At 44.1% G+C, this 19,944-nt stretch overlaps 1 protein-coding gene across 1 annotated transcript; it reads left to right on the top strand.

Moving 5' to 3' along the window:
* The first annotated feature begins 8,329 nt into the window (after positions 1-8,329).
* LOC134435987 (uncharacterized) lies at positions 8,330-15,600 on the top strand. The gene is made up of 3 exons (XM_063185017.1): positions 8,330-10,147; positions 10,267-10,327; positions 15,590-15,600. The coding sequence occupies exons 1-3, from the start codon at positions 8,330-8,332 to the stop codon at positions 15,598-15,600; spliced, it is 1,890 nt and encodes a 629-aa protein (XP_063041087.1).
* Positions 15,601-19,944: the final 4,344 nt, after the last annotated feature.

Here is a 19,944-nt window from a genome sequence, read left to right as displayed (position 1 = left end):
ATAATGTTAAACTTTCATAAATTATAGATTCATGGCACACATTTTAAACTATTTAAATCCAAACTATTTCCAGATCCAAAAAAACCATAAATTAAGCATTTCACAAAATTAGAATATTGTAATGAAATCACCATTTTCTTCAGACAAAAGAAAGAAATTCGGGTCACATCAAATCAGTCGAAATTCTGTACTTTCTAAATAACCTTTCAATGTTCAATATTTGGTTAGAAATGTCTTTGCCTTTATCACTGCAATGGTGTGTTTAACATTGAAGTCAATGGGAGGGGCATTGCATGGGAGTTATGGAAGCCCAGATATCCTTGATGCTTTGTTGTCAGTTGTTTTTTTGTTTGTTTATCTGGTGACCCACACTTGCCTCTTGATTATACCCCATAGATTACCTATACCACATTTTGGTGCTTTGGTGTTGTGAGCATTCTAACTCACCAGTCATTACATCCCATTCTTTTTCAATGGGGTTTTATTTCTGGTGATGTACTGTAGTTCACTATTTAGTAAATATTCATGAAAAGATCAAATTTGACAATAGACAGCACAGTTTCAGCATAGTTGCAATAGCCTACCTACTCTGGCCACCATCCTACACAGTGCACCTTTAAATTATAATAAAATCGGAAATTAAGATATCAAAACCAGAAGGGTGTAAATCCCTCCTCCCAGCCAAACCCACAAATCACACCCTGGCCATAGGCTCTGATGACACGACTCAAGTTACTGGCATGCATCCATATGATGGCCCACACACGCATCCTCCCAACTTGCCCTCCTCTTTGTGACATGCTTCCAGCGTGTCCACTGGCACTGCCCCTGTTTCCAAGGGAGACCGCCTTGGCCCATCACGTGGTGTGCATTCCAATATGCGACCTTGCGTCCTCCACTTGTGCTTGTGGCCTCACCCCGCCTCCTGGCCCCTCCGTGGAGAAAACAAAGTTTCCCAGCTGTCAGCCTAGCCACAACAATTTTTGGGGGATTATTCTTCATTCACCATCCAGTTTGCAAATGAGAAAATGACTTTACAATTGAGCTTTTGCGAGAATATAATGCTGTTGGCAGTGATGTCATCATGACGTATTACTTCCTGGTATGAGGCCACAAGCACAAGTGGAGGACGCAAGGTCGCATATTGGAACGCACATGTGGTCTCCTCCTAACAGCACACCCCCTCCTCCACCGTTGTCTATGCCAGAGTGGTTGCGTTTCTCCAGGCTGTGTGACCATTTTTTATTAGTCCTCCAGGGCCTCCTCTTCCTTGCCGACATTTCCTGCAGTACCAGCATACCTGAAAGATGATGTTGCCTCCTCCTCTGCTACTTTGGCTTCACTAGAGTCTAGTGGCCAGAGGTTGAGGCATTCTCCATTGGCTTAGCACCAAATTCTGCGTGCTATGGGGACAGATCCTTTAAAAAAAAGTCTGTATGAACACTCTCTTGTAAGGACAAGGGAGAGTGTATTAATTGTAGATGCGATGAGCAGAGGAAAGCTCAAGAATTGGACGCAGGAGTCACTCCCTGAAATGTCACTGAAAACTAAAATCAATCCCATTTTTGGCCACGTGGTGGCAGCAGTGAATTATGGCGTAAAAAAGGGCAGTGCTCACTCTGTTAGGTGCTCTGGTTGACTGTGTCTGTGGCCCTATCTCAATGCCCAGTGTTCTAGCCTTGCTAGGACGTGAAACGCCCTGTGATTGGATAGTCTTAAGTGAACTCCGCGGAGTATCCAATCACTGGGCGTTTCACGTCCTAGCAAAGCTACAACACTGGGCATTGAGAAAGAGCCTATGTCTGTGTGCCCCCCCCCCCCCTCATTTTCTCTGTATTATTAAGCCCTTAGCACACGCATGTGTTCTCTGTGACTATCTCAGTGGTTTCATGTGGGTGTGGGAGTGTTTTTTGTATACGCATACGCGCTTGGGAGTGCGTGACTAATCATGGCGTGCCGCCTTCGGGATTGCCAACTTGCTGTGTACAGTGGATGTTTTTCAGGAGTGCTTTAATGACAGACTGTGTGCCCCGTAGTCCCGTCACATGCTCTTGAGTCCTGCTGATATCCAGATGTAGGCCACACAATGATCTTTTTTTTTCCTTTTGAATCTTTGAAACACTGGAGATTTGGTTTCCTGTTATTTTCCTGTATGGCCCAAAGCATGCACTGTTCTTGGGCACAGCCCAGCCACTGTACCCTTTTTATGGGGTTTTATGCCTTTATATTGATAGGAAAGTGTGAGATGGTGACAGAAAGTCAGTGGGAGAGAGAGATGGAAAGGAGGATCGAAAAATGAGCCCGGGCCCGGGTCCCCGGCATTTATTATTTTTTATTTTAATTTATTTTATTATTTTTATTTTTTACCATCCAACACAGCACAGAGCAGTTGCAATCCCCATTTCACTGCCAATTGTGCTTGCACAAGGAAGCACGTGACAAATAAAAATCTTGAATCTTGAATCTTGAATCTTGAATAGCAGTGTAGTGTAGTGCCACGACAGGGCCAGACTGGCTACCTTAACCTGTTTCCATGGAAAGGCCTCTTGGTTTCATATGTAGAGGCTTACCTTGTCACCAGGCTAGACAGGCAGTCGCTTCGGTCCCCCCAAGTCTATAGATGGTGAAAAACAGCTAAGTGCCGATTTGTTACGAATGTTGAATTTTCGCTTGGGTCCCCAACTTGCCCTACACTCGCCTCTGTTCACACGTTTTCACTTGTGCCACAATCTAATTACTTCACATTGGAGTTGAATATAAGCCTTTTCAGTCATGTAATCTTTCACTTATTCTGCCAGACAGTCAGTTGCGCAATTTATCAAATACATAATAAATAAATTAAATATACTTACTTATGTATACTTACTATATTTCATTCATTCATTCATTCATTCATTCATTCATTCATTCATTCATTCATTCATTCATTCATTCTCTCTGTCTCTATCTCCCTCACACACACATACACACGGACGCGCGCGCACACACACACACACACACACACACACACACACACACACACACACACACACACACACACACACACACACACACACACACACACACACACACACACACACACACACACACACACACACACACACACACACACACACAGTTTCCCATTTCTGTCCCTTCTTCTTGTCACTCTGGCAGTATCCTGATTCAGATGATGGTGTAATGTGACCTGATCTATCCCCCAGGCTCTGTGAGCAGTGTGTAGGGGGGCAGCTTTATAACAAAGAGGGGGCCGCCCCATACTCTCTCTCTCTCTCTCTCTCTCTCTCTCTCTCTCTTTCTCTCTCTCTCTCTCTCTCTCTCTCTCTCTCTCTCTCTCTCTCTCTCTCTCTCTCTCTCTCTCTCTCTCTCTCTCTCTCTCTTTAGCATGGGAGCAGGTTTGGGACAAAAGGTGACTGCTGCTACTACACCTACTCCAGGCTTGACAATATTCCTGTAGTATTTGCACTGTTTGACGGGGGATAGAATGACACAAGCGTTTGGGCTGGGAAAAAAGTGAGAAGTGTTTGCGTTGGTGGGTGTGAAGAGGAAAAAAGGGACAAAAGAAATGGTGTTGGTAGTTTGTGTGTGTATGTGTGCGTGTGTTTGTGTATTGTAGGCTATTCCATTTCCTTGTGTGTTACTTTGGTATGATTTATTATGTACTTGTAGGCCTAATATATAAGTACCGGTAATAGTAATCCACTTCATGTTAGTGCTTTTGAACATCCACTTGGCTGTCCCTTTAAGCTTAAGTTTTTGACACATTGCCAAATAGAGCTGATAATAACTGATAATAATCTCTGTGACCTTTAGTTCCGTTTGTGTAAAATGACTGCTTGGATAATATAGCCAGGCTACACCCTCCTAGTGACGCAACACCTTCGCATTGCTTCTGGTTAGGCCAGGAACAATACAAATATCGTTTCACTCCGGAGAAATAGGGAACGCCACCCACTCTGTCGGGAAGAAATCAACTTTGAGCTGCTCCAACGGCCCTGGGTAGAAGCGTGTTCAAGGCAGTGATGTGGTTTAAGCAGAGGCGTTCTATTGGGACTAAGAAAATGTGTAGTTTAAACACAGCCTTTTCTGGCCTCGACCAGTAGCAATCCGAGGGAGTCAAGTTAACGAGGGGTTAACATTTGGGAAATGTTATTCGTTATCATCTTGGTCACACCAACATAGTTGATGGTCAGGCAATGGATAATACATTTCATCACCTTTTTACTATTCCTGTCTCATCTACTGTGTATGTACCACAAGTGTAGCCTACTTACACTACACATGGGTATAGATGACAGGGCTAGAATATAATGTAACATCATTATTATATATTATTAATAGGCTATATAACCCTACACGGTGGGATACCACATGGAAGCACAAAAACAGTTGTTGTCTCATACTGCACATTCATTCCTCTCAAGTGTGACTCTGAGTCAGGCACACGTGACTCTCCTCCCATAAAGCACACAGTCAAAAATGCAGTGTTGATTTAACACTATTCTCAGAATATAGTCCCATTCGATATTAATGTTCAATTCAACACTGAGTGTATGACAATGGCACATGTCCAAGTCATAATGAACACTTAGATGATGGTGATGATGGTGGTAAATATTCATTCAATATTCATAACATTTGTCTATTTGTGAATAGGCAGCATTAATTCTGGAAATAAACTAGGCCTAGTAAAGAAAAATTGGTAGCACTTTATAATAGAAGGCTGACTGGTGGTGACTGGACCGCATGGCTTATTTCACATATATAATAACATATTCAAACAATTATACAGCATTAGCTAATCATTTATAGATAGCAGTCAATGATGATTACTAAATATATGACTTAAAAATAGGCTATATTTTGAGTTTATGTAAATGTAAAATTACAACACCTTTCTAACTATAAATCAATACAACATAAGCCACAGCAACTGGCACCTTTAGAATGTTGATGATAAGTTTGGGAAGGACAGTGAAAGAACCCTGCAACAGGTTGTTATGGCGCTGTTATGACATCTTTTATGACATCATTTAGTTCCATAGTGAAAGTGGAATCTACTGGCCTGCAAATGTATTTCAGGTTGTGATAGCTCAGTGCAGTCACATTACATTTGTCTGCAATGTCTTATTTAATAGACTAGAGATAAATGCTTCGCAATAACAAGATTTCTTACAGAAGATGAAGAAAGGTCAGTAAATTTCATTGAATTTACTTTATAATGTATGTACATATTTCACATTTCAATTTTTTTTAAATATGTTTCTAGGGGCTTTTATGCCTTTAATTGATAGGACAGTCTGAGATGGTGACAGGAAGCGAGTGGGACAGAGATACGGGGTGGGATCGGTAAATGACCCTGGCCGGACTCGAACCGGGGTCCCCATGGGCATGCAAGCCCAAATGTGGGGGGCTTAACATTTAAATTTTCACAATGAACTCCTTTACGAAACTATTAGATGTTTAAGTTCCAGTGTGTAATTTAAGTTGTTTATTTTCAAAATATGTGCATCCATCTCACAAATGTGACCTTTCAATATTTGCCATGGGGTAATATAACGTACAGTAGGCCTATATAAGTAACAAACTAATAGGCCTATTTATTCTTTGGAGCAAAAATAGGTTTTGCAGTCAAGTTTTGCTTGTTGCTATGCTGGTTGCTATACTGGTTGCTATGGTAATTATATTGGTTGCCATGATGGTTGCTAAGTTGTTGCTACCTGTAGTTGCTTGGGCAACCCCTATTGGTTGTTATTGTTGTCAATAGCTATGTTTACGTGGGCATTATTTCATCCTGTAATCGGACAACTAGTCAATCAGAATGTAAGCTACAAACACCCCAATCGGAATACATAGCCTCAGGGGCGGAGCTACAGGGAGGGCGAGCGGGGCACTTGCCCCTGGGCCCAGGGCTCTCCCGTATTGGTGGTGGGGGCCCTATTGTGAGCTTGGCAAGCTGTATAGGGGGCCCTGTGAGTGTCCTGCCCGGGGGCCCTGTGTGCAATTGTTCTGCCACTGCATAGCCTGGGACTCATAAAAACTAAACTAGGGTACTTCGTCCGGACGTGCCTACATCACTCGTGATGCGCGTCCTCGTTACCGAACTGCAGTGGGCACTGCACTGGGACTCACTAGTTTCAAACAAGCGATTTAGGGTTAGGTTTAGGGTTAAGGTTAAGGTTAGGGTTAGGGTTAGGGTTAAGGTTAGGTTTAGGGTTAAGGTTAGGGTTAGGTTTAGGGTTAAGATTAGGGACGGTATGGATGGTTGTCATGGCGAAGAATCAAACGTCGTCGGCAACAAGGACGCACATCGCTATTGTGACGCAGGCACGTAATACCGCCTCCGGACGAAACAACCTAGAATTTCATTGTCCCGCATAGCCTACATCCAATTAAGATTCAGATTGGAAGAGGTGGTGTGGTCCAGTCCAGTTTTCACAAGGCAGCAGGGCCACTGACAGCTCTGGCTGGGCCCAAGACAAGTCATCTGATAGGGCCCCTCCTATATACATACACTGTAACGAGGACTCAATTCTGGGCCACCCTATCTCTGGGCCCGAGACAACTGACCCCTTTCTCCCCCCATTGGCTTCCCTGTAAGGTGCAGTGTTGCATTTTTAACAAAGGTGTGACTGGCTAGAATAAACACGCGACACTTTTATTAACATCTTGTGTTCATTTTTTAACACTTCATTTGGATCAGACGATTGGATCAAATCTATTCTGATCCTGGAAAAAGTGTCCAATATAGCCTCCCTAGGCTATATAACTCTACATAACTCATGAGTGGTAATTCAAAATGGCAGACATTGAGACTATCCACCTATTAATGAGAAGTGTACATTTCCAAGTCATAATGAATAGGCTACCTTACTATTTGATGGTGGTGGTAAATATTCCTCGATAGATAGCTAGTCTAGTATTTGTGAATTGGCAGCATTCACTACGGAAGTAAACTACTTAAACAGGTCTACATATCGCAAAAATAAATTGACAGTTGAATTTGGTTATGAATTGTGTTACATAATCATTATTAGAATTTGATGGTGGTGGTAAATATTTATCGATAGATAGATAGTATTTGTGAATTGGCAGCATACACTATGGAAATAAACTACTTAAATAGGTTTACATACCTCAAAAATAAATTGACAGTTTGTGATGAATTGTGTCATACAATGTTATGTATTATTTGTATAGTCTCTGAAGGTCCTCCTGGGCCTGATCCTGGCTCTTCAGGAGGACCCTCTGATGGATCAAGACCAGGACCACCTGCTCCAGGCCCATCTCAGCAGGAGCCCTCTCTGTCTGATCTTGAGGAATATGTCCTAAACCTCTCTGATGAGTAAGTTTTTTGTTTGACCGATACTGCACATTCCATATTGCTCCATAATTACTTCAGTAGATATATGAATATGTCATTCTGAAAAGTGGAAGGCTCGAGCTGATTATTTAAGGTTATGATCTGTGCTGCCTTGGCAGAGGTGCATGCTGCGCACTATGGTTGCTTTTGTAGCCTATTTATTTACTTACTCCAGAAATAAGAATTAAATCATTTGATAAGTTTAATAATTTACATAAGTTATCCTTAAAGTTATCAAAAGACAATTTACAAAAGATTACATGTTATATTGTTATAATGTTGTGTTGTATTGTAATAATGTTGTGTTTATTTATTTATTTTTTTCTCTAGGGAGTGGATGGCGTTTGCAAGCACGCTTCACACCCCTGTGAGTACATTAACCATGTTTCTGACAGTATCAGATTGGTCTAGCCTAACTGTTCATTAGTGGTGTGGATCGGCACTGCCCTCACGATCCGATTCGATCACGATTCGGGAGGTAGTAGATCCGATTCGATTCGATTCTATTAGATCCAATCCGATTCGATTCAATTCTACAATGCATTGCAATGCATTACATTTCTACTGAACGCAAAGCAAATGTTCAGCCATGATGAGGAAATACAAGTAGTCAGATACTGAGCAACAATTTATTGGCTGTTTTCTGTATCAGTCTGTATCAGTCTTGCAATGTTTTGAAGTGTTTTTATTTAATTTAACATTCATTTGCTCCCGAAATATCCATGGAAGTAATTGAAACTTAAAAAAATTGCCGGATTGATTCTGGAACTTGCCGGATCTGGATCTGGATCGTCCATGCCCCGGATCGATTCGGATCGCCGAATCGATCATTGTTGACACCACTACTGTTCATACATTTCTGTTCATGTATATCATGTAGATGCACACTATTATGTAGGTCTTCTTAAAGTTGCCAGTCCTTAGTTTTGTTTATAAACAGACAAATGTATCTTTATGTATCCCCAGATGACTAGGACACACTTCCTGCACATATGTCGGGCCATCCATAGAGTGGTCTGCTTCAGCTCCATTACTTTGGTCTTGCCAGCCTATGTGTGCATGGCCAAGGATGATCAAATGTCTGGCAGCAGACCCTCAACTTCCACCAGCGTCACCTTGCCACCTGAAGTGGCCCCAAAAAGTCCTGGGAGGGAGATTTTCCGCAAATTGAAAATTGCTCTTGGAAGCCTACGGAAGTCAGTGACACCACAGCCAACTCACTCAGCTGATACACCTGCTCAGTGCCCTATGGCAGTAGAACATGGTAGTGAATCCCATGACCTGACCTGCATGTCAAAGACCCTGGAGAGACTCTTATCAAGTGACAATATTGACAACATCGCCAAGGGCCTTGTGGATCAAATTCAGGCCGTTCGGCAGGACAGGACCCCAACTCCCGCTGCTCTGAATGGAAAAAGTACCCTTGGGTCCGAAAGTCAACAGACAGCTCCCCAGAAGACACTGAGTGCCACTCAGGTTGTGTACTCTTTCACCGAGCATGCCATCAAGGGATTGCTGAAGTCCCATCTTCTCCCTCTGGTGGAGTGGAATGCTGGTCGAGACGTTGCTACGTCCGGAAGCGCCGTCTCCGAGGTCCTAAGGCCACCAGCCAGAGATTCTGCTGATGAATCACTTCTTGGACTGGATAAGCCTGACTGCAGTTGTCTGGTTGCCAAGCTATTGCAAGCACTGCCCAGCGTTCCCCATCAGCAAACAGCAGACTCTACAACTTTGACCAGATCTACCTCTTCTGCCACTGAAGTTGCAAATGTCTTCTCTCAGCTCATGACCTCCCAGGTCATTGACATGATCGACTCGGAGATGGCAAAACATCTTGAGCAGAAGAACGAATTAACTTTGGATGAAGCAAGGATCCTGTCAACGACATCTGACAAAGATGAGCCTGGGTTTGGTAAACGCCTTGCCTCTGTCCCTGATTCTCAGGGTGCTTTGATATCAAGACTCCTCAAAAGGTTCCTCTCACAATTCAAATCGACCAACTCTGAAGTCCTCAGTGTAGTCGATAGTGCCAGTGCCTCAGTATCCACTAGTGAGAAAACACAGTCCGCATCCGCCAAACTCGAAGATGTACTAGGGCTCTTCACAAGTGTGATGGTTCACAAAGTGTTGGAGATCCTTGATGCCGACTTGGAAATGAAACAGGACGGAGACCTCGACCTGACTAAGAGTGCACTCAGCATTCCACTGAGCTCTGTAGCTCCTTCCATGCCGCTGTCAGAGTCCACCATCCCTGACATATACAAGTATGTGACAGCCCGTGACAAACAGTTCATCTGTGCTGCTTGTAAGCGTCCCGGAGACACCAATGACAATGGCTGTTTGGTCACAGCACTGGTGCTGCGTCTGTTGACCAAGATTCAAGACCAGCAGACCGGGCCTGCGGATGCTAAAACGGACGCCCAAAAGCTGCTGGAACGACTCTTGCTTGAGTTCAGCAACGCATCAGGCACTCTGGACTTCAGCGCATATGAGAACAACGCCAAACTGCAGTCAATCTACCGAGCCCTGAACACGTTCCTGCTGAAGAACTTTGGATCCCAGGCCATCCTGCAGAAGCCAGCCGATGCAGAAGACACCTCATTTGATGACCTCTTGATATCAGCATTGACCAAAGAGCTGTTGAGCCGGTGCGATGTGGAAGTGACAGCTATCCCATCAGCCTCAGGTGGTGGTGCCCCATCAGCCCCAGGTGTCCCACCCACACCTGAGCTTCAGGCAGCAAGTACAGGCAGCAAGACACGCAAGACCTGGTTCAGCTTCAAGGTGAATGAAAATGAAACTCATTTGTTTGTTCAGTGATTGATAACTTAATTCTGTCAATAGTGGTTTGAAGATATGGGAACAACACCAGACATCATCATGTGTGTGATTTCCTCCTCTAGATCCTGAAGAGACGCAGCAAGAACAGTGTGTCTCCCTCTGTTGCCATTCCTCTTGGCACAGGTAGGTGTTACCTGACATTTTACCTTTTTGCCTTTCATTGCGGTGCCTGTACTGTTCATGTTCTTTTTGTTGTTGGTAGTAATTGATGTACATGGGGATGACCTTATATTTTGTTGCTTGTTGTATTTTTTGTGGTTAGTAATTGGGGTACTGATTTTCCCCTCCTCCAACAGATCAGAGCAATAGCGCTGATGCATCTGTGCTTGTCCAGAAGCCTCGTAAACGCTCACTCTTCATCAGATTGTTCACGAGTTGCTTCAAAGGCTCTGAGGAATCCTGAACACACACACACACACACACACACACACACACACACACACACACACACACACACACACACACACACACACACACACACACACACACACACACACACACACACAGGCCACATCTATACGACAACGCTTCAAGGTTTGTTTGTTTTTTTATTTTTTTATTTTTTTTAATGAAAATTATTGCATCCACAAAGAAATACCTCTTTTAAATATCAGATCCTCATGGCAACAAAACGCTTGCTGAAAATGATTATGAGCTGATAGTGACAAGTCGGACGGTGCATTCTACTCTGCTCGACTTGCAGTCCATGTGCGAGGCCAGCCCTGTCCACAGCGCATGTTTTAAAATGAGCATAAGTGTAGTGTAAAATTTAATGAAGTATTAGTCTCTCCTTATTTTGTCACTCAGATTGTCTGGGGCTGATGCAAAACTTTGTGCTGGTTATGATGGGGTAAATTCGCACAATTAGCTGTTCAGAGGCTTGTATATATGTATAAGCTATATATGCTTGCAGATTAGGGCCCCCTCGGGCTAGATATGTCTGCAGCCTAGGGGGCCCCACCTGCCAGGGGGGTTCCATAGGCTATATATGCTTGCGGATTAGGGCCCCCTCAGGCTAGATATGTCTGCAGCCTAGGGGCCCCCACCTGCCAGGGTGCCCCCTCAGGCTAGATATGACTGCAGCATAGGGTCCCCTCAGGCTAGATATGCCTGCAGCCTAGGGTCCCCTCAGGCTAGATATGTCTGCAGCCTAGGGGCCCCCACCTGCCAGGGTGCCCCCTCAGGCTAGATATGACTGCAGCATAGGGCCCCCACAGGCTAGATATGGCTGCAGCCTAGGGCCCCCTCGGGCTAGATATGTCTGCAGCCTAGGGGGCCCCACCTGCCAGGGGCCCCCCACAGGCTAGATATGCCTGCAGCCTAGGGCCCCCTCAGGCTAGATATGTCTGCAGCCGAGGGTCCCCAACCTGCCAGGGGGGGCCCACAGGCTAGATATGCCTGCAGCCTAGGGCCCCCTCGGGCTATATATGTCTGTATCCAAGGGTCCCCCACCTGCCAGGGGGCCCCCACAGGCTAGATATGCCTGCAGCCTAGGGTCCCCTCGGACTAGTTATGTCTGCAGCCGAGGGTCCCCCACCTGCCAGGGGGCCCCACAGGCTAGATATGTCTGCAGTCCATGCCAGGGGTTAGGGCCCTGTTTGGCCAAAAGTGAAAAAGGATAAACAAAAAATATCGGATTTAAGTGAAAAACGTTGTCGTATAGCTGGCCCCAAACACCAACTCACACACACATACACACACACACACACTAAACATAAAGACAATAAAATAAATAAATATATAAACCAATAAAAATCTATAAAACATACATTTTGATTGATTGTCTTGTGTCTTTGAAGCAAAGCAATTCAGATCCACACTGAAGCGAAACAAACACAGTATTGTTTTTTGTATAACAAGTGAATTTCAATTCCACTCAAGTTTCATAGCTTTCCTTCCCTTTTGAAAATTGTATTGAATAGGCCTACTTGAAATGTATTTTATGTAATATGGAAAACATAAAATAATCAATGTCCTTGTCAAACAGGGCCACAATTGGAAGTCTCAAAAAGTCTCATTTACACTATTTGAGTGTTTTGTCAGTCGATGTGCATTTTTGTTGCTAGGCCCTCCTGACTTCTCCCCCTGGGCTCACTGCTTTCAGGCCAGGTAGGGATAAATCTGTTGTGATAGGCTACAGCCCATGCCGAAATATATACACAGAATATAACATCAATGGTCATGTGTGGGCTATGCAATTCTTATAAGGCACATAATAGTAACCCACATCATACTTGTAGCCCAAAGGTTTCGGGTTCGACTCCCGACCTGCCAGGTTGGTGGGGGAACAATTAACCAGTGCTCTCCCTCCTCCGTGACTGAGGTACCCTGAGCATGGTACCGTCCTGCCGCATTGCTCCCTTGAGGTGCCATTTGGGGCTGCCCCCTTGCACAGGTGAGGCATAAATGCAGTTTAACTGTGTGCTGTGTAGTGCAGTGTCACAATGAAAATGGGAGTTGCTAAGTCGGCTTTCTCTATAAAAGTGACCAAGGATGGACTGAGAACATAAGGCCCAGGCATTGTTGCAAGCCCCCCTCTGAATCGTGTGCCAGTCTCCAAAATAAGTAAAATAAAAATCCTTATTTACCTCATATAGAAGTGTATGTACTGTATGTGTACACACAGCAGAATCAACCGAATTGACCAGCCGAGGTCGTTGATGAAGCGTCTCCAAGTAAATACAATAAGGCAGACATGCACAATACAATACAGCATGTATTTACACTGTATAGCGTTGTATCACAACTATGAAGCTGACTCAAGGCGATTTCAAGGTATACACACATAGGCACATACCAGGGTTGGAAATAAGCACCCGTCCACTCGCCAAGGATGGATACATTTCAGGGCTGACGGGTACATTTTTTAACGCACCAGTCACTTTGACGCTAGAAAACTTTCAACTCGAGCTATGAATAGCCTGAATGTCCAAGCAATTTTTTTGTCCGATGGGATTTGCCATTCTTCACACTAAAATTGATTAGAATGCAGGAAATTGCATCTAAAAATCCCCGACAATGGGTCGAAACGCGTAGGAATGTAGCCAGTATTTAATAAAGGCTTTTTAAACTTTAGTAAGGAGTGCCTCAAATAGTGTTTTTTATCTTTTCATTGATATTTATAGACTTATTTATTTTGTATACCTTTTTTAATGCTTTGTCAATAAACAAAATCAATTAATCAATCAATCAGAGAAGTAAAACGCTCCTACACATGCTGCAAGATATAGGCCATATTGTAGGCCTACATGGAAAGTGTGCTTACTTGTAAGTAGCCTATGAAAGTAGCCCCATCTTTATTATTTTTTTTTATAAAACTTGCATGTACATTTTTATATCTTTTCCAATAGGAGATATTGTCACACTTCAGCAAAAACACATTACACTTCTAAACAGACTCTAAAGCAAGGCCTAGTACTTGCTTTTGAGTGCAACTGACAGCCTTGCTTAACGAGTGTTAGCTCCACGTGCCTGGACAGGTAAGTATTAAGGCATGCGATAAAAAAAAACACAGGTGTGCCGACAGAACATCAGGTATGCACTAACGGTTTCACAACTTTGACTACGCTCTAGCTGTGTGAAGAAATTTGTCAAAAGGTCCTCTCATACCGCGAGACAGGCACACAGCATTTACAGACCTCACACAGTCTCAGAGTCACTGTCTAATGATAATTATGTCTCCATTTCTTTATGCATTTATAAATGTAGCCTCTTTGTGCTGATGGACTTGCTTGGCCATTTCTCTCTTTGCTGAGAAGACCCGATATCATAAAAACACTGCTTGACATAACTGAGGGGTTAAAGTGACAGCTAAAGAGATGGTCATTGCAATTCTGGTGTCAATATGGTGAAAACCTTGTCTATGCATGAAATGGTTAAGCAATGCTGTTAATTAAGTTAAAATAAGTAAAGTTAAGTTAAGTTAATTAAGTTAAAATAAAGCAAGATCTTGGGTAAATGTAAGTGTACGGTGTTTTCTCTGATGTCTTTCGATGTCTCGATTCATAGGCTCTGCACAAAGGGCTTCAGTCAAATGACTCATTAACCAGAAATTGTCTAAAATGTCTATGTGCATTACTTAAGATTTTGATGTGTCTATTCAATTTGTAAGTAATACGTCATTTGAACAGTTATCTTAACTTTTGCGAATGATTGGATTGGATTTGTGCTATGTTAGGCTGTCTTATGTTATAGTTAGATTTCCGTCCTTCTGCATTGGTTCGGTTGGCTGAGTCTAATATGCACAGATGCACATATTATTGCAAGGACCTACCGGGCACATGCCCAGGGGCCCAAGAGTCAAGGGGGCCCTGGATCCTAAGATTCTACATTTCCATTCTCATATTGTGTTAAAATCACACGGTCAACAACTGTTTTTCAAAATGTCTCAGGGAGCTATCCCCACAAACCCCCAAAAACATAGATTCTCACATCTGGCCTAAAATAAGCGGAATCATTTTGTAACGCAACAACCATTGAGAGGGGCCTCTCTTGTTGTCAGGCCCATGGACACATGGAATCATGATCCATTCCTGCTAATACTGTATATCAAAGTTATAAGCACAAATACTGGGTAACAATTTTGTAAACCACACTACTCTATAGCTCTGTTTTCACGTTCAGGCAAATGCAGAGAACTCAATTTGTAAATGAAGGATGTGTGATCTGTGATTCATGGTGAGACAGGGCACTCTTTGTCATAACGTTTCACATAACTTCACAGCACACAATGACGGGGTCATGAGAGGACAAGACAAAAGTGTCAACGATGTGTGAAAGGGCGAGAGAGAGAGGGAGAGAGAGAGGGAGAGGGAGAGGGAGAGAGAGATGTGACTGGATATGTGACCAAAAATAGGGCGTACTTGTAATGGACTTGTAATGTCCATTATCCTTATTCTCAGTAAAGTGAAAATGTATTGTGACACATTGACTCAGATAAGATAGTGTCTATTTTGAGAGAAGTGAGTAAAAGCTGTATACGTGTGTAAACGTGTAAACCCAATGACCTCACAGGTCATTGTAAGCATCATCAACGTAGGCTATATATGGACTCATACACAGTCAGAAATGTGGTGTCAATTTAACTCTTTAAGAGTTGGAATTAACTCCATTTCAGATAACATTTGGTCCAATTCAAAAATAGTGTATGTTTTACTCTATGGTCAGTGTCACATTGTCAGAGTCCATTCTACTCAGCATAGTGTCAACACCAACACTGTAGAGTGGGTAATCATCTTGCTGTAGAGTTCCAATGACACTGGCCACCTGTTGTTGACACTGGCTTTTGACTCCACTTTTGGATTTGACTCGCCACACTGTTGGAAATACACATTCAGGAGTCAGACTTTATAAGTTTACTCTGCACTTCTGACACCCCATTTTTAGATGCGTCCTAGCATCTCTATAAGAGGGTATGTCCGTCCGTCCATCCGTCCGTCCGTGTGAAATGCATTCTTTAAATCGGCTAAAACACAATCTTCGCCGCCATCGGACGCATCTTTGTCCGCATGTCGGACTTGTTTTACTGTGTTGTAATAGACAACATACAGTAGCAGATGAGTCAAACAGCATCTGGGGCACTCTTGCATTCATATGGCTGAAATTCAATTACAACGATGGAAAAAAACCTGTCATAGCATAGTAAATTGGAACACAACTTTCTTCATCATGTTGTGGAATGTACGTATATATCTTAGGTGGTGGAAAAGAGAAATGGGCTCAATTAAATTGTAACTATACTGGCTAAAAGATAAGCATGAGGAAGCTTGGATAAATGCACAGCACAGGGCCCTGCCGTGGCACTCCCGTATGGGCACTCGCCTGCCCTGCGACTGCCGACCCCTCCCCATCTCTCTCCCCATTTGTTTCCTGTCTACCTCTCATACTGTCCTGTCCATAATAAAATCTAAAAAGACCACAAATAAAAAGATGCACAGCACAGATGTTCAAATACACACAGCCCCCGCACAGTAGCCTAAATTTTGTGTTTTAACACTGAGAAAGTAGAAAATAAATAGAAACATGCTTAATTCGACTCTCTCAGTGTTGTCCCGCCGTGAATTTAACTCTCTCAGTGTTGTCTCGCAGTGAATTCTACTCTCATAACGCTGTAATATGTACTGAGTGCAGCAAAATGCTGAGGTCTGAACACAAGTCAATCGTTAAGCCTGAGTTTATGACTTCAAAGGACCCTCTCTAATTGGGGAACCCCCTTGTACTAATTACTATAATTAAACCTCATTCCTGGGGTTTGTTGGTGAATCGTCTCTGTTGTGTGTGTGTGTACTGTACTCCCTAGCAAGCATTGCTATGCAATGGATGACTCCCTCTTTCTGTGCTCTTGCCCTGCCTCCTCTTCAGAAGGAGAGAGAGAGAGGAAGGGAGGAAGAGGCAGACAGAAAAAGAGAGAGGGAAAGAGGGAGAGGTTGGGAAGGAAAAGAGGTGTGTCTGCATGATTCAGATGTTCTCTCTGTTTTGAGAGAGAGAGAGAGAGAGAGAGAGAGAGAGAGAGAGAGAGAGAGAGAGAGAGAGGTGGGATAGAGGGACTGAGGAGAGAGGTGTGTCTGCTCTACTCTGCTCTGCTCTGCTCTGCTGTGTGTGATTCAGTTGTTCCGTCTGCAGTGCCCTCTCTCTCTCCAGCTAAGTGCCTTAATTCCCGGGTCCAGCCCAGACCAGCTCCACTAAAGGCCCAGCTCCTCTAAGTGGCCATGACTCTACTCTGCCCTGCTGTTGGCTCTTTCATCAGGAAATGGTCTGATGGATGGCATTGCATGGCACACACGCATGCACGTGCACACAACCTCACCCTCTCTCCATATCACACACAAATAAACAATTACAAACAATCACAAAACAACCACCCCCCCACACACACACACACTATCTTTCTCTATCACACACAAACAACCCCCCTCTCTCTCACAACACACACGCAGACACACACACACACCCACACACACAAACACACGCACGCACGCACGCACGCACGCACGCACGCACGCACGCACGCACGCACGCACGCACGCACGCACGCACGCACACAAGCTCTCTCCATAACACACACAAATAAACAATTACAATCACCCCCCAATCACACACATACACACACACACACACACACACACACACACACACACACACACACACACACACACACACACACACACACACACACACACACACACACACACACACACACACACACACACACACACACTATCTTTCTCTATTGCATAGAAGCAACCACCCCCTATCTCTCCACACACACACACACACACACACACACACACACACACACACACACACACACACACACACACACACACACACACACACACACACACACACACACACACACACACACACAGACACACACACACACACATACACACACACACACACACACACACACACACGCACACACACAGGTCCCATTACCTCTCCCTCATCTGATCTCATATCTCCCTGTGCTGTGCTCATGTTGTTTGTGCTCTGGGCTCAGATGGGCTCCGCTGTTTGCTGCCTAGATTAGCCTGTGTTGACCACATACCTGTCAACCATCCCTAATTTCCCGGGAAACTCCCTAATTTTTTCCCGATTCCTTCCCTATTTGACATTTTTCCCGGAATTTTTTTCACAATTTCAAAAAACACCGTTGGTCCAGTAATTATACCCACCGCCCTGTCCGACAAGCCACACCCCCTCTTGAAGAGAGAGACAGAGGGCTTGCTTATCGAGCTATACCTGCCAGAAGATTGTATGCTACATGCCATCAAGAATTGAAGTTCCTTGAAAATACAAGCTGTCACCCTCGAGCTCCGTAGCGTAGCGCTTGTGCGCCCACTCTTTTCATAAACGCATAAAACAGCCTCGGAACAGCGAATCATGCAATTAACCTAATCACCTGTACCAGCAGCACGAAGGTTTGCACAGACAACTTGTGCGACAAAGCAACAAGAAGAAACTCATTGCGCTCATTTCATTGTTTTGTTTTCATTGCATTGTTTCTCCACGCTGTATAACGTGTGCTGAGGGATTTTAGACTGTGTTTGCACACGCTCTGTTGTGAAAAGCCGAGTAAAACGCACCGTCCGATCCGTCTCTGTCATCCGGTTGACTGTCAGAATTTGGCCTTAGAAAATTTGCCGGATTTTGGCTTAAAATATGGGAATTTTCCCGGATTTTGGGAGCTCAAAGTTGACAGGTATGGTTGACCAGTGTGTGTGTGTGTGTGTGTGTGTGTGTGTGTGTGTGTGTGTGTGTGTGTGTGTGTGTGTGTGTATGTGTGTGTGTGTGTGTGTGTGTTAGCCTGTGTTGACCAATGCAGTGCAGGAAGAGCATGCAGGGATCAGCCATGCCCTTTAGGCTTACACGCAGTGCTTGTGGAGTTAAGTTTGGGTGGGTCACTATGAATGCATGTGTCAATATGTGTTTGTGCACGTAACGTGTGTGTGGTGGTGCGGGGTGCGGGGTGCGGGGTGCGGGTTGCGTAGCCTGATTATCATCGACTTTCAAATCTCTTCGAGACTTGGTCTGACCAAGAGCATAACAATTAACGTTTCCCAAACGGCATGGTTGATACGCTTCCCTAGATTGGCTACTGGTTGACTGGTGTCAGAAAAAAGTGGGTGGAGTTCCCAATTTTCCGGGAGATCAGGAACAATATTGCATTGCTCTGAGACAGACTAGAAGCAATGCAGAAGGTGTTGCGTCACTGGGAGGGTGTGGTCGGGTTGCGGGGTGCTGGGGTGATTGTTTGTTTGTGTGTTTATGTATTGAGTAGAGCTCCTTTATTTATCCCAAAGGAAATTGAGGTGTGTGTGTGTGTGTGTGTGTGTGTGTGTGTGTGTGTGTGTGTGTGTGTGTGTGTGTGTGTGTGTGTGTATGTGTGTGTGTGTGTGTGTGTGTGTGTGTGTGTGTGTGTTTGTGTGTGTGTCTGTGTGTGTCTGTGTGTGTCTGTGTGTGTCTGGCTGTATTGACCAAGCAGCATGCTGAGATGCAATGTCTGCTCTGCTCATAAATTGACAGCGTTCATATGGATGCTCAGTCACGTCTGGTGTGTTTGTGTGTGTGTGTGTGTGTGTGTGTGTGTGTGTGTGTGTGTGTGTGTGTGTGTGTGTGTATGTGTATGTGTGCGTGTGTGTGTGTGTGCGTGCGTATGCGGCGTGTGCGTGTGCGTGTTCGGCATGTGTTCTTGTGTCTGTGCGTGTATGCGTTCGCGTGTCTGTTTATAAGATTGCACAATTAATTACGCTTTCATTGCAGCATTGCCATTGAAGTTTTCATGCAAACAATCTCCATAGTCATAGTAATTGTAAGAATTATTTACCATTTTTTTTGTCAATTTCTGAAAAGAAGTTGCATATGCGGAATACAGTATACTCCTTTTCACACAGCTATGCTGACTCTATAAGAGTCAATAACACAGCCTGAGTAGATTGTATGGTGCAAAGCACTATTTATTAACCTGGTTATCACCAGACCTAATCACAAATGAGATAAGGTCTGGAGACCTGGCTACTGTAAATCCCGTAGGGGGTGAGAGGTTTTGGATTGACGGCGGCTGTTCATTGGGGCGTTACGAATTATTTGGCATAGCCATACCAATCATGTCACTTGTCACATGTCACTTATCTATTCAAACAAACTGTAATCATCGCCTTTCCACGCATCCCTGTTCTTTGATTGGAGTGAGACAGGGACCATGATCTGGTACCCTTGCTGAGGGTAGACTCCATGCT

The sequence above is a fragment of the Engraulis encrasicolus genome, chromosome 20, assembly GCF_034702125.1.
Source record: "Engraulis encrasicolus isolate BLACKSEA-1 chromosome 20, IST_EnEncr_1.0, whole genome shotgun sequence".
NCBI lineage: Eukaryota > Metazoa > Chordata > Actinopteri > Clupeiformes > Engraulidae > Engraulis > Engraulis encrasicolus.
The sequence above is the reverse complement of the archived record's forward strand: the minus strand, read 5'-3'. Positions and strand labels throughout refer to the sequence as shown.

Excerpts from the sequence above, each read along its gene's own strand:
- LOC134435987 (XM_063185017.1), top strand. The coding sequence starts at position 8,330 with ATGACTAGGACACACTTCCTGCACATATGTCGGGCCATCCATAGAGTG. Across the intron at positions 10,148-10,266 it reads AGACCTGGTTCAGCTTCAAG|ATCCTGAAGAGACGCAGCAA; the intron begins GTGAATGAAAAT and ends TTCCTCCTCTAG.